The following is a 14,888-nucleotide window of genomic DNA, read 5'->3' on the forward strand; positions in this document are numbered from 1 at the left end:
AAGACTATATATTGCTTGTAAGTTTGAAAACTTTTGTATATAAATCATTGTTTGTAATAACTATTATTGTAAATTGTATTATTGTTTGTATATTAAAACATATTTATACTTAAAAAAGGAAACTGTGTGTATGAATCTTGTTGGAAATATCATAAATTAGATATATATATATATATCGAAATTTATTTAACTACTAAATCAAAATTAAGATTTGACTCAGTTTTAGGCTATTTGAAATTGTAATACGTAACATAATAAATTGGGGGCTCCTGTCCGAGATATGAATCAGAGACAAAATTCGATTTAAATTCAAATTCAAATCATAATTCAATTTATATTTATCAGTGCAAACAATATTTGATCATATTTGATTATCAATATTTTCTTGAATCACCCTCCCTAGAACAACTAGAAAGATATAACAAAATGAATTGTTCGAAATTGCGAAAATTTTAGAACTAGAAATTAAAATATCAATGAGAAAAATGAACTAAAAAGAGTATTATTGAAATGGTAGTTCATGATGATTTGGTGTCTGAGGAAGCATTAGGGGAATACTCTAGTGTCCCCACTAGCCAATCGGGGTTGAGTGATAAAGATAATTTAGAGATCCAGCTAAAACTCAAACAAATCGAGCTTGAACAAGTTCGTATCGAAGCCGAGAAGGAACAAGCTTGTATCGAAGCCGAGAAAGAACAAGCTTGTATCGAAGCCGAGAAAGAACAAGCTCGTATCGAAGCTGAAAGAGAAAATAGACGTTTCGAAGCCGAAAAAGCTCTCATTGAATAAAAAAAACAAATTAGACTGAACGAAATGGAAATTAGACTGAACGAAATGGAAATTAGACTCAACTCCGATCAACCAAGGCAAAATGACAACTTTGAATTTAATCGACATGTTAAAGTATCACCATTTAATAAAAATGAAGTTGATAAATATTTCCAGCATTTTGAGAAGGTTAGACAAAACCATGGAATGGCCCACCGAAAAATGGTCATTATTATTACAAGTGGTTTAACTGGTAAACCACAAGAAGCTTTTACCGCTCTCTCTCTAGAAAATTGTACGAATTATGATAAGGTTAAAGCATTTATACTCAAAGCATACGAGTTAGTACCAAAGGCTTATCGCCAAAAGTTTCGAGGTTATAGCAAGCAAGATAATCAAACTTATATGGAATTTGCCCACGAAAAAAAGGTTTATTTTGATCAATGCAATTCTATGCATATTGACAACAGTTTCGACAAACTAAGACAATAAGTGTAATTGAGAAATTTAAACGTTGTGCAAGTGACGACCTCAAAACTTACCTGGATGAAAAGAAAGTTGAAACACTACAGGAAGCAGCTGCTCTTTCCAATGATTACTCTTTAACACATGAAACCACTTATCATAAAAAGAAATTCCTACCATCTCAATAAAAACCAATAACTGTTCAATCCACTAAAGTTAAGGATCCTTCTAAAAAATCCAGCTCCTCTAGTTCGAAATCTTATGACAGTCAGGATTAAAATTTATCAAAACCACCAAGGCCTGTCTGCCATTTTTGTAAAATATTTGGTCATGTTATATCCGATCGTTGGTTTTGAAAAAAAATGAAAAGGAGGCAACACCCAGTGGGTTAGTGTCCACATATGGACATAGTTTTACCAGATCACCCGATGTTGTTGATTCGGCCACTAATATAAAGGCTGATGTAATCAGGGAGGAATTTAGACCTTTTGTGTCTATTGGTTCCATGTCGTTGACAAATGACACTGCCAATCCCATACCCATACGTATTCTACGTGATACTGGGGCGACTTAATCATTGTTGTTAGAAGGTATATTGCCTTTAGATTCGAGTTTTGCCACTGGTGAGTCTGTTATTGCTCAAGGTACTGAGGGTGGCTTTGTTAATGTCCCTTTTCATAACATTTACTTGGCATCAGACTTAGTTTCCGGAATAGTTATGGTTGGAGTAAGACCTACTCTGCCAATGAAGGGTGTATTTATTGTTGGAAAACGATTTGGCTGGGGGAAAGTTGTTACCAAACCCAAAATGGTTAGTGAGCTGATTACTGTTTCATCTATGGATGGTGTTGTTGAGGAGAATCCTGATGTGTTTCCCTTGTGTGTTGTTACTCGAGCTCTAAGAAATTAAGCCAAGAACAAATGATAAACACATATTCAGAGGACGATATTATAGATATAATTTAGATCTGACGGGGATCTTGTAGATAATTGTGTTACTGACGATTCCTCGGTAAGTGACAATGATGGACGTGAGGGATCTAGTTCATCTGGTGAGGTTCTGTTTGTTAAAAGTAAACTGGTCGCGGAGCAAGAAAAAGATCCACAGATCTCTTCACTATTTAAATATGCACTCCCAAAAGATGAACTGGAGAAAGTTCCAAATGGTTACTTTTTCAAAAATGGTGTGCTTATGAGGAAATGAAGACCGCCAGATGTGCCAACTTCAGGTAACTAGGCTATTGTTTTCCAAATCGTTGTTCCCATAGCATATCTTTCTGAAATATTTAAAGTTGCTCATGAACTCTCCATGGGAGGTCATTTAGGTGTGAACAAGAGATGTGACAAAATTATGTGATATTTATTTTGGCCCAAAATTAGGCAAGGTGTTTCTCAGTTTTGTAAAAACTTGTCATACCTGTTAGTTGGTCGGAAAACCAAACCAAAAAATTCCTGTTGCTCCTCTGAAACCTATCCTAGCTTTCGAAGAACCCTTCAGTCGTGTGATTGTTGATTGCTTTTGGCCTTTACCAAAAACTCGATCAGAGAATCAGTATTTGTTGACTATCATGTGTGCATCCAATCGATTCCCTGGAGTTATCCCTTTGAGAAACATTTCAGCCCAAAAAATTCTAAGGCTTTGATTAATTCCTTTACTTTTACTGGCTTGCCCAACGAAATTCAGTCTGATCAGGGATCAAATTTTTATGTCAGGATTGTTTCAACAAGTTGTTTATCAGCTCTGTACTAAACAGATCCAATCTAGTGCATATCATCCAGAATCGCAAGATGCTCTTGAGATATTTCATTCTACCTTGAAAAATATGATGCGGACTTACTGTCTCGAGAAGAGAAGGTTTGGGATGAAGGAGTTAATTTATTATTATTTACTGTTCGTGAGTCGGTTCAGTAGTCTTTATGATTTAGTCCTTTTGAGTTGGTGTTTGACCATTCAGTGCATGGTCCTTTGAAGTTGCTGAATAAACAATGGTTGGAAGATGATCCGAAAGAAATGCACCTGTTGGATTACGTTTCCAAGTTTTGGTCCAAACTCTTACGTGCTTGTGAATTGGCTGGAGATAAATTGAAGTCATCCCAAGTTAAAATGAAAAATGGTTATGACCGCAAGACTGAAGAGCGTAAGTTCCGTTCTGGTGACATGATCTTGGTACTGTTACCCACTATGGAACATCCGATTAAAAGAAAAAAGGAAAGAAAGAAAAAAAAACAAGGAGACTGTAAGATTGGAGTTTATCATTACAGGAGTATGATTTGGAGATAATCCGTGTCAAAGGGGTTGATAACAGTTGTGCTGATGCTTTTTCACGTGCTTTATAATTTTGTGACATAAGGTTATTTGTATTGATTGTATTGTATACTGTCATGATTATTGCATTTGTATAATTCTTTGATAATGTATTATATATAATGTATTGTTGTCAATGTATATATATATATATAATATCTTAGTTAAAAATCGTCTAACGCCAATTTTTAATTCTCTAAGGAGGGAGGTGTGACGTATTTGTTATTATACATTTATTTTAATATCGATATTTGTTGAAGTTAAATTTGTATTTAGAAATGTGCATAATTTATACTGTTAAATCTGTATTGCTAAATTCCCGCCTATTCTTTAAAGCTGTAGACGATTCTCGAACGTAAGAATCAACAATATATGCATGTACGTAAACGCTACTGTAGCGTCAGTATTGTTGCGTAAGCTGAAGTTTCGAGAAACTCAGTAACATCAGTAATTTTTTTAGTTTACATTTTTACGTGGCTCACATGCCATTAGGGACTCTGTAACTAATAAAGTTATTGACCTACATGCAATTTAGAGTATAGATAATTTTTTAAAAATGTTTTCAAAAAAGCACTAGGGCTCATTGGATAATTCTAGGGTTGATAAAACACGACTAAGAGGAAGGCTTGAAATTATATGTAGGACTGTTATATAAGCTATTTCATATACTTAAGAGCGCGCTCTAGCGATCACTCGATATAATAAAGTTTACCAAATGTTGGAAGTTATTTGGGTGAGCAAAAAACGTATTACAGACTAAGACTTATGACTAAATTCATGTATCCGGAGGCTATGTATTTTCTCATGGTTGTCATTAAGTAAGAAATTATTTAATTCAACAGTTTTTCTACACTTGCGCAGCATGTATCATGAATGCTTGGGTGAAGTAACTTTTCATAGATTTCAGAACTTAGTTACAAATGTAATTAAAACAATCCATGTGTTTAACTCATTAACACGGTACTTAGAATGTAATGATACAGGCTTGAGCTGAAACAATACCAATTCCGAACTGTGTGTACAACAGCGCAACATTTCTATTATGCATTCTGTACAGTATATTGTTTCTTAATGAGCATTTCAAGGAACCTGTGTAGAGTTTTGGTCAGCAGGTGGGAGGAACTATTTCTCTTTAAATCGAAACGAATCTAGAATTCATTCTCCGACATTGTATATGTTTGTTTTTGAATTTCGCGCAAAGATACACGAGGGCTATCTGCGCTAGCCGTCCCTAATTTAGCAGTGTAAGACTAGAGGGAAGGCAGCTAGTCATCACCACCCACCGCCAACTCTTGGGCTACTCTTTTACCAACGAATAGTGGGATTAAACGTCACATTATAACACCTCCACGGCTGAAAAGGCGAGCATGTTTAGTGGGACAGGGATTCGAATTCGCGACCCACAGATTGCGAGTCGAGTGCCCTAACCACCTGCCCATGCCGGGCCCCATGGTATATGACATGTACGTATGTTTTATAGAGTGAACACGATTCAAATACAAAATACTTTTGAAAAATTGGTTTCTTACGTTAATTTTGTAGCAGATGAAGAAAAATATATTTTCTTTTACGTCCCAGTAGCTCAGCGATAAGTATACTGGCTTACGACGCTAATTACCGGGTTTCGATATCTGTTATGAGAAGAGCGCAGATAGCTAACCCATTATTTAGCTTTGCGCATAACGACAACCAAACCACACTTTTCTTCTGACATTCATGTTTGTTCATCCTATTAATAATAATCATGATCAGTGTATTAAGTAACACTTTAGTCACACCTAAAGGATTGGTAGAGAACGGAAGCATAGTAAAGATGGAGCTCACAAACTTAACAGCCTGAAGTTATAATGTTCATCAACTGATTCAAAACGAATACTATGTGCTGCACTCTTGTTGTCAACACAATATGGCTGACCTGTTATAGTGAAGTGAAAAAAAAACGCTTAATGACTACTCGCTTCAGAAACTGTGCTAAGACCTGGATGCTTCTGTCTTCGGGAGTAATCGAAAGAGCTAAGGTGAATCCATTAGTAAACTCATCTAGATTAACGCACGCTTTCTGTGTTCGGAGCTTAGTAAGATGGTAACAACACATCAGTACATAGCTCTTTGATAAAGCGTGCTTTGTTCAGTTGACAACGCCAAGAAGTGACATGTTACATAGTCTCTGTGGAATGGCTTTGAATGGAGAGCTTCACATTGGAGCTCAATTAAGAACACCAAAATAAAATGGATGAAGGTAGCACACTTTAACCTTCGTGAGCATAGGAAACTGTAGTCAATAAGATTGTTAGTAATAGGTTTTTGTAAACATAAATAATATTTAATAGCGCTTGTACTAAACTAACTTATGTTTCTTTCCCAACGCAATAAATACAGCAAAAATATGGTAATTTAAATACTATGTACTTTAAATATTGTGTACTTTAAATATTATTTACATTAAATATTGTGTACTTTAAATATTATGTACATTAAATATTGTGTACTTTAAATATTATGTACATTAAATATTGTTTTTTGATATTGTATATTTTAAATATTGTGTATTTTAAATATTATGTACTTTAAATATTTTAGCTTTTAAATATTATGTACATTAAATATTGTTTTTTAATATTGTGTACTTTAAATATTATGTATTTTAAATATTGTGTATTTTAGATATTATGTACTTTAAATATTGTGTATTTTAAATATTGTATCCTAAATATTATGTACTTTAAATATTATGTACTTTAAATATTGTGTATTTTAAATATTATGTACTTTCTTACATGAACTGAAAAGCTCATTAAATATCAAATTAAAGAATTGTCATTCTTTTACAATCCACGGGTAAGAAACCGTATCTACAGCGAACAATGTGTGTATTTTTTTACATCAAATTTTCATATGTAACTGGCTGTATCTAGGCAAATAATTTTAAGCGTGTACATGTTAAATGTTTCTTCTTTGAAATCCATTTATCTTCTGTTTTGCAGTTAAATTTGAGTTAGCTGCTGTAGAATCAATAAGAGCTGGCAGTTAAATTTGAGTTAGCTGCTGTAAAATCAACAAGAGCTGGCAGTTAAATTCTTCTGGATTAAAGCAATTTGGATAGTGATCATCTGTTAAAGCTCAGCTTGGTTTTATGTTTTGTATGTTTTCCTGCGAGTCTATAGAATATACTTAGGTTGTTAGTTTGGAAATACTTAGGATTTTTTGTAAATGACTCTAGCTGTTAATTAGTTATTTAATGAGCTACTCGGCTTTTTGTTTAAAATCACAAACTTTAAAGTAACCACATTTTAGATGTTTCTATTATGTTGAGAAATGAAAAAAAAAGCTTTAGTAGAAACACTATTTAGTACGATGTATGTTTTCAAAAATATTAACAGTGTTAGTTACTACAGTTTTTTGTACTCATATGGATTGTACGTTTAGTTTTACCTTGATATGTTTAGTGTTACTCCGCTATATTTAATTTTACCCCAATATGTTTACTATTACCCTAACACGTTTAGTGTTATTCCGATGTGTTTAGTGTTACCCCAATATACTCAGTGTTACTCTGGTACGTTTAGTGTTTCCCCAATATGTTTAATGTTACTTAATACAATTAGTGTTTTACCGATACGTTTAATATTTTCCCGATATGTTTAGTTGTTTTTTTTTACCCCGATAAGCTTATTGTTTTACCGTTATGTTTCATATTACCCTGATATGTTTAGTCTTATCCCGATATGTTCAATGTTACCCTGATACATTCAATATTACTATGATACGTTTAATGTTCCCCCGATATGTTAGTATTACCCCGATATGTTTATTCTTACTACGATACATGTTTAGTTTTATTACACCAATACATTTAGTGTTACTTCGATGATGTTACCGTAGTATGTTACCCCAACACGTTTCGTTTCTAACGTTTCAGATTACACCTGTACATTAGTTTATTAGACCATTGAAATTCAGTGGTCTTTGTGGTTGCTATAGATAACAACGGTTTTCTAGTTAGTTGACCGGTATTAATTACGATAATAACTTTTTCTATGTAGATACAACAATCGTAAAAGCTATTTAATTAAACTAGGAAATATTATAAATTTTAATGAAAAAAGAAACAGAAATGTCATAGGTTAATGTTCTTTAATCGACAAATGTCATAACTGTGGCCTGACTGTACGATGTACACCGATATAATCTTGCTCTTAATATATTCTAAACCGGAAGTGATATTCCTGGCTTCTTTTTTTTTTGCGCATAGGGATCGAATAAACTGTAATATTATAATAAATGTTAGTGGCATTAAGTCACTCGCATTTGAACATGATATTTTGTGTGGCAAAATGTAATTAGAAATTATTTGGAAAAAAAATATGTATATATATGTAGCCATGTTCCACAACTTTCGTAAACAATAAGCTGAAAAAATCCTAAACTGACGGTTATCTTTTTAAACGTTTCCAAATTTTTGGTTATTTTTTTATATAAAGTTCAACCCGTTGCAAGAAAGGGTAAACATTTAACTTTCTATTTAGGTTTATCCTTGCTATGCTATTATTCAATTCTGAAAAAAAACAAAAAACTCAGTGTTATGATGTCTTGTCTGATAAATTTATTTGTAACTGAAATCTGTCGTATTGACTCAATCGTCATGAAATCTTTTTTTTTTTCAGAACGAAAGAGGCAGAAGCTATGTATGAACAAGCGTTACAGTTTGATACTCACAACCCAGACCTTTATCATAATGTAAGTACAACGAAACTTTTAGATGAAAAACCATGTAATACAGTTCAATTATTTGCTAGCTTACAATAATTATATTGTATATGAAGAAGAACAGTTTTGAGCACTGTCACTCTTCGCTAGTTCAGCTAAATACAAATATACGTGAAAAAGCCATGTTATGCATGTAACTGACGATGTCACCTAACGGACGTTAATACGTCGTGTAATAGAGTTAAATACGTTACTACGAGAAATAATTATTATGATGTCACTTTCAATAAATCTGTTCAATATGCACGACTATAAGGCAGGCCACTGAGTACAATCATTTGCTATCAATATATCTGAGCTGTATAATGGGAGTTGATTCCGCTCAAAACTGTAGTTGCCAGCAGGTCGCTTTGATGCTCGACGTAAACTTATGTTCATTATTATTACTAGCGAAAGTACTCGGCTTCTCTAAGCAGCAAGATATAAAAGCCGTTGTTGGAACGCATTGTTACCAAAACACACTGGCTTTTCTATATATTAAAAGTGGTTATATAAGGAATCACTTCTTTTCTATGTGGTTTTTCGCTAGCTTGCCTCATTAAAAAGATGCGCATGCGCGTATGCACTTGGATAAAATAAGTAATACCCAGGGTCCACTTAGTATGGGTTCAAAATTTTAGGTTTCTAGGTTCTTTCCTCCTGGAACTATGGCGGTCACACACACACAGACACGCACGTGCATGTATGTCTGTCTGTAATTTCTGTTTGCAATACAAGGAACCACTTCTTTTTCATGTGGTTTTTCGCCAGCTTGCCTCATTAAAAACATGCGCACGTAATGCATGTAACTGACATGTCACCTAATAGACCTTAATACGCCACGTAATAGAGTTTAATACGTTACTACGTGAAATAATTGTTATGGTGTGACTTTCAATAAATCTGTTCAATACGCATGACTATAAGGCAGACCACTGAGTTCAGTCATTTGCTATCAATATATTTGAGCTGCATAATGGGAGTTGATTCTGCTTAAAACTATAATTACCAGCAGGTCGCTTTGATGCTCGACGAAAGCTTATGTTTATTATTATTATTATAATTTAATTTTAAAAATGTGTTAAGGATATATATTCATATAAATACTCGAAACATCGTACTTTCTCTGAAACAACACTGAATGTTTTTTTATGACTGCACTTTCTTTTTTCTCTATAACTTGAAGTGTAATTATAGTATGTTAAATTCCCAACTATAATTCAAATTCACATAGTTTATTTCGTATGTCATTTTAATCTCTGGTCCGGCATGGCTAGGTGGTTGGGGAACTCGACTCGCAATCTGAGGGTCGTGGGTTCGAATCTCCGTCCCACCAAACATGCTTGTCCTTTCTGCCGTCGAAGCGTTATAGCGTAACGGTCAATCCAACTATTCATTGGTAAAAGAGTAGCCCAAGATGACCAGCTGCCTTCCCTCTACTCTTACACTGCTAAATTAGGGACGGCTAGCGCAGATAGCCCTCGTGCAGCTTTGTGCGAAATTCAAACCAAATACATCAACGACTAAGTTTTGTTTTGTTTAACTGTGTCGTCATAGATCTGTGTTACGTGTTCTTCACCCACCAACCTGACAGCTAACAGTTATCTCATTTTGGATTTAAAGAAATGCATATATAATACAAAACTGTTTGTTGACTTTCAAGCAAAGTTACTCGAGGGCTATCTCCACTAGTCGTCCATAATTTAAGAGACAAACTAGAGGGAATGTAACTAGTCAGTATCACATATTCCATATTACATTTTACAGTTTCATCGACTGCTTGTTCCGAACGATGAGGCCCAAAGACGACGAGAAAGAAGTTACTAAGTTATTATGACATCTTCCAAAAATACTGGCCTGGCATGGCCAGGTGGTTAGGGCGCTCGACTCGCAATCTGAGGGTCGCGGATTCAAATCCCGTCCCACCAAACATGCTCGCCCTTTCAGCCGTGACGGTCAATCCCACTATTCGTTGGTAAAAGAGTAGTCCAAGAGTTGGCGGTGGGTGGTGATGACTAGCTGCCTTCCCTCTAGTCTTACACTGCTAAATTAGGGACGGCTAGCGCAGATAGCCCTCGTGTAGCTTTGCGCGAAATAAAAAAAAATACTATTGTTGACATTTATAAACAGATGGTCGTAAAAATGTCAATAATGTTCGTATTAAAAGGTTTAAACGATTTTATTTTCAATTGTTCAATCTAATTACTTCTCATCGTAAACATTTTCTCTTTAAATCTTTCGAATTCCTCGACTCTCTGTATTTTGTTGTTATTGCTGTTAGAACTATTACACAAGTCTCACGACATTTTGTAGCTCATTTTTTGTACTTGTTTTCGTTACTAAATGTGAATATCCCTCCAGTGGGACAGCGGTAAATTGACGGGCTTACAACGCTAAAATCCGGGGTTCGATTCCCCGCGGTGGACACAGCAGATAGCCCAATGCGTCTCTGTATTATAAATCAATCAACAAATATGAACAACTTTAAAACAGCCCTCAAAGTAAAGATAATTTTAGGTAAGTTAAAATATAGGTAGTCTAGGTAACAAAAACTCTGAATCTTTCACCTCTGTTTTTTTTTCTCTTCAGCTAGGTGTGTTGCTGATGGATCAACGAAAGAGTCAAGAGGCTTTAGCCATGTTTAATAAAGCTTTAGATATCGACCCAGATCACGAAGTACGTACTGCTTGAACATTAAGCTGTATAACTATTTGAAAGTAGTAGTCTCCGTGACAAATACACTTTCTAGCTTTCACTATCACTCTAGCAGTTTTAAACAATTCTTTCATTGTGCTTGAGTTTGTTTGTTTTTTGTCTTGTTTTTGGTTTATCAACTATCATGAATATGTAATAAAGATGCAGATAAATCTAATATTTGGAATACAAATGGAAAGTGTGTGTTAGTTAAGGACAATTCCTGACAATAAACTCATTATACTTCCTTAATATTGATTAATAATCGCTGAAATATTATATTATGTTGGTATTGAAATACGTGTTACTGTTATCAATGATTCAGGTTACGAATATAATTCAGAAATGTGGTACTTTAACCAAATGTACACCAATTGTCGAGAACAATATCATACATTTACGTTTGTCTACAGTATGTTTGTCTATTTGTGCTAGGCCAAGTCGTTAACTTGATTTTTAAAAAAAATAACTTTTCATCTTTCTAATTAGATTCAGACCGTAAGAGGGAGAGAGAGAATCAGATTGTTTAATTGAAAACTCATTTCTAACATTTTTCCTTTTTTGTTTACATTTACAGAAATCGCTAATAAGCTCTTCCATTTTGATTCAAGAATCCGATATGGCCCTCCATCACAAACAGCTAGCGAGTGAAAGGTAAGGTTAAACGAATTTTGTTTAAAAAAAATTATCTCATTAACTCAAAACCTCCTGGTTTAAGAAAACAGCTTCAGAAAACTGTACGTTTTCGATCATGGTAAGTTTCTCAGTTCAATCAAATACTAGTTTATTTTAGCAATTTTTTTTTTTTGATAAGCTGTATACTTCCAAGTTGTTTAAATCGGGACACACCACAAAGACAGTTGGGTTTTCTCATTGGGACTTGGAAACAAACTTAAATATAAACAGTAAATCATTAACCGAAAAACGTAATGATTAAAAACAGTGGTAGAGATGTTATGTGATGTTGTTATTTAAGAGAAACCAAATCGATCACCTGTGCCTAAAGGCTTCAAACTAACCAACAACTTCAAAACAAGTATTACTCACTTTAAGAATGTTATGCTGCTCTACATTCAACAGCAGAAATTTTACTAAATGTTATCGAAAGTTCTTTTTTTTTCTCGGAATATGGCCAAAGTATTGCTCGTAGCTTTCAAAAATGGTAAAGCTTTAAAGTTATTTTCTTTAAGTTTCAAACGTTTGCGTACTGTGGGTAATTTTTTTTTACATTTTTGATTGATAGGTTAAATTAATATTTACATAATTTTTTTGTTTGTTTACACAGGTTACAGAAAATGGTAGACGGAGGTAAACAAAATGAGCTCATTTACTTCAATTTGGGGATGCTAGCTATAGAAAATAAAGATGTGCATGGAGCTGAGCAATGGCTAAACAAAGCTTTACAGGTATGTTTGTTTACAGTCTCTGCCGCAGGCTTCAAACAATACTTTATAGGTATGTTTGTCTACAGTCTCTGCCGCAGGCGTCAAACAATACTCTACAATACTCAGTTACAGTAGTTGAGGGCGTGGTTAGCAATTTTCCGGATCAGTTCCGCCAACAGTTTTCAATGGGATTTACAATCTGGAGACTTTTCTGGCCATGACAATCTTGTAATGTTCTCCTGGTCGAGATGAACCTGTACAGTGTGCGCACTGTGGGCAATGGCATTGTCATCCTGGAACACAATGTTATTGCTAAACCTTGCCCTAGCATATGGCAGAAATATCGCATTCATGTGATACCTGTAGAAAACGCCATTGACGTTTCCCTGGATGGTATGAAAAGTAGTTTTTCCACCATGATGAATGGCTGCCCAAACATGTACTGCACCACCTTCTGTGTGTTCCCTATGGGAAAGACAGTCTTCCCTCATCTGTTCACCAGGCAAATGACGAACACGAGTCCTATCATCAGCTTTAACATCTGAAAATATGACATGTCATCAGTGTCCTAACTGTAAGTTGGCATGCTGTCTTGCTCAAGTAACACGTTGACTGCGGTGAATTATGGTTAACATCGGCTTGCAGATAGCCCTTCTTGCAATATAACTTTATTTGGTTAGTCTCTTGTTCATTGTTCTTCTGGATGTCCTGGAATTAATGTGCTCATGCCATTCCTATTGTAAGGTGTTGCAAAACTTCTTTCGACCTCGACGTGTTAACCTGATTAAAACACGGTCATCTCGGGCAGTAGTTTATCGGGATCTACCAGTAGCCTTCCCTGGAACAACGTTTCCTGTAGTCCGATGACGTTTCAGGATTCTGGATACAGTACATTGGGAGTACCCTAATGTTCTGGCAATATCCGTTTGCTTCATACCATTTCTGGACAGTCGAAAAATTTGACGCCCTATAACTTCTGGAACGCGACGAGGCATGACTCTACATCTAGTACTGAGAAATTGTCTGAACAAAGCATTGATCTATTTTGAAGAAAAAAAATTATACCAAAACCGACCTTTTTTGTACAAAACCTTTATTTTTTCATTGCCACTAAAATGTAACAAAGTAAGTGACATATCCCTCCAATACCGCTGACAACTGTTTGAATGAAAATGAACTTCTTTTAAACGGTTCCTGTCTTGAGATAAAACTCATTAAGTCTTATATTATGCCATTCGTTTATTATTATTATTTTTTGGAATAATTTTTTGTGTATTAAAAATGCGTTTAAAAATCCGTTTAACCATTCAGATGACTTTCTAACCGAAAAAGAACAATATAAAGTCATTAATCCAATTAAATTCATACTCATCTGATAAATTTGTTCCTCACAATATCACATTGTACATAACACTGGAGTATTTAGACGCCATCGTGTGTCGTAACAATTTTAGTGTCCAGCAAATTGCTCCATTTCTGACAATCACCCTGGTGTTTATCCCTGAGGGTTAACCTAAATCATGTTACCAATAACAACAACAAAAAATTCATACGGGTTTATGTATTCTATTAACTTGCAAAGAATTTCGTTTATCATGTGAGAATATAACATTCACCAACAGCTTTTGTGTAACGTTGAGAAAAATTATCATACTAGTGAAATAACATTTGAAATTCGTGAAGTAATTTTCCATGTAACACGCGCGCAATTTGTAATATATGCTTTTGTACTGTAACTTTTATAAAAAAAAATTAAAATCATGTATATTAGTAACACTAGAGCGGTCACCAAGCCAACTAATAATGTCACTACTCTAAGGCTGTCACGAAACCAAATAATAACAACTTATCACCAGGACAGTTACCAAGGCAACTAATAACGACGTAACATTAGATAGTCAATCACCAAGTCAATTAATAGTGAAATGACGCTAGAACTGTCAACAAGCCAACTAATAACGACGTAAGACTAAAGCAGTCACCCAGCCAATTAATAAAGACTTAATTCTAGAATTTTCACCAAAATAACTAATAACGACGTAACACTAGAGTACCATGTCAACTAATAACGCCGTAACTCTAAAGCAGTCGTTAACTTAACTAATAATAACGTGACACTAGAGCACTCACCAAGCCAACTAATAACGACGTAAGACTAAAGCAGTCACCGAGCCAACTAATAAAGACTTAATTCAATAATTTTCATCAAACTAACTAATAACGACGTAACTCTAAAGCAGTCGTTAACTTAACTAATAATAACGTGACACTAGAGCACTCACCAAGCCAACTAATAACGACGTAAGACTAAAGCAGTAACCGAGCCAACTAATAAAGACTTAATTCAATAATTTTCATCAAACTAACTAATAACGACGTAACTCTAAAGCAGTCGTTAACTTAACTAATAATAACGTGACACTAGAGCACTCACCAAGCCAACTAATAACGACGTAAGACTAAAGCAGTAACCGAGCCAACTAATAAAGACTTAATTCAATAATTTTCATCAAACTAACTAATAA

The 14,888-nt window shown here is 34.5% G+C and overlaps 1 protein-coding gene across 1 annotated transcript in view; it reads left to right on the top strand.

Annotated features, from left to right (window-relative positions):
* The window catches only part of LOC106456895 (transmembrane and TPR repeat-containing protein CG4050-like), a 108,290-nt gene that overhangs the window by 86,432 nt on the left and 6,970 nt on the right, over positions 1–14,888 (top strand). Inside the window, exons 15-18 of the mRNA XM_022382681.1 lie at positions 8,203–8,275; positions 10,874–10,960; positions 11,556–11,632; positions 12,264–12,384. Coding sequence (XP_022238389.1) covers positions 8,203–8,275; positions 10,874–10,960; positions 11,556–11,632; positions 12,264–12,384 — 358 coding nt within the window. The remainder of the gene's footprint in view (positions 1–8,202; positions 8,276–10,873; positions 10,961–11,555; positions 11,633–12,263; positions 12,385–14,888) is intronic.

The sequence above is a fragment of the Limulus polyphemus genome, unplaced genomic scaffold (genome assembly GCF_000517525.1).
Source record: "Limulus polyphemus unplaced genomic scaffold, Limulus_polyphemus-2.1.2 Scaffold269, whole genome shotgun sequence".
NCBI classification, from domain to species: domain Eukaryota; kingdom Metazoa; phylum Arthropoda; class Merostomata; order Xiphosura; family Limulidae; genus Limulus; species Limulus polyphemus.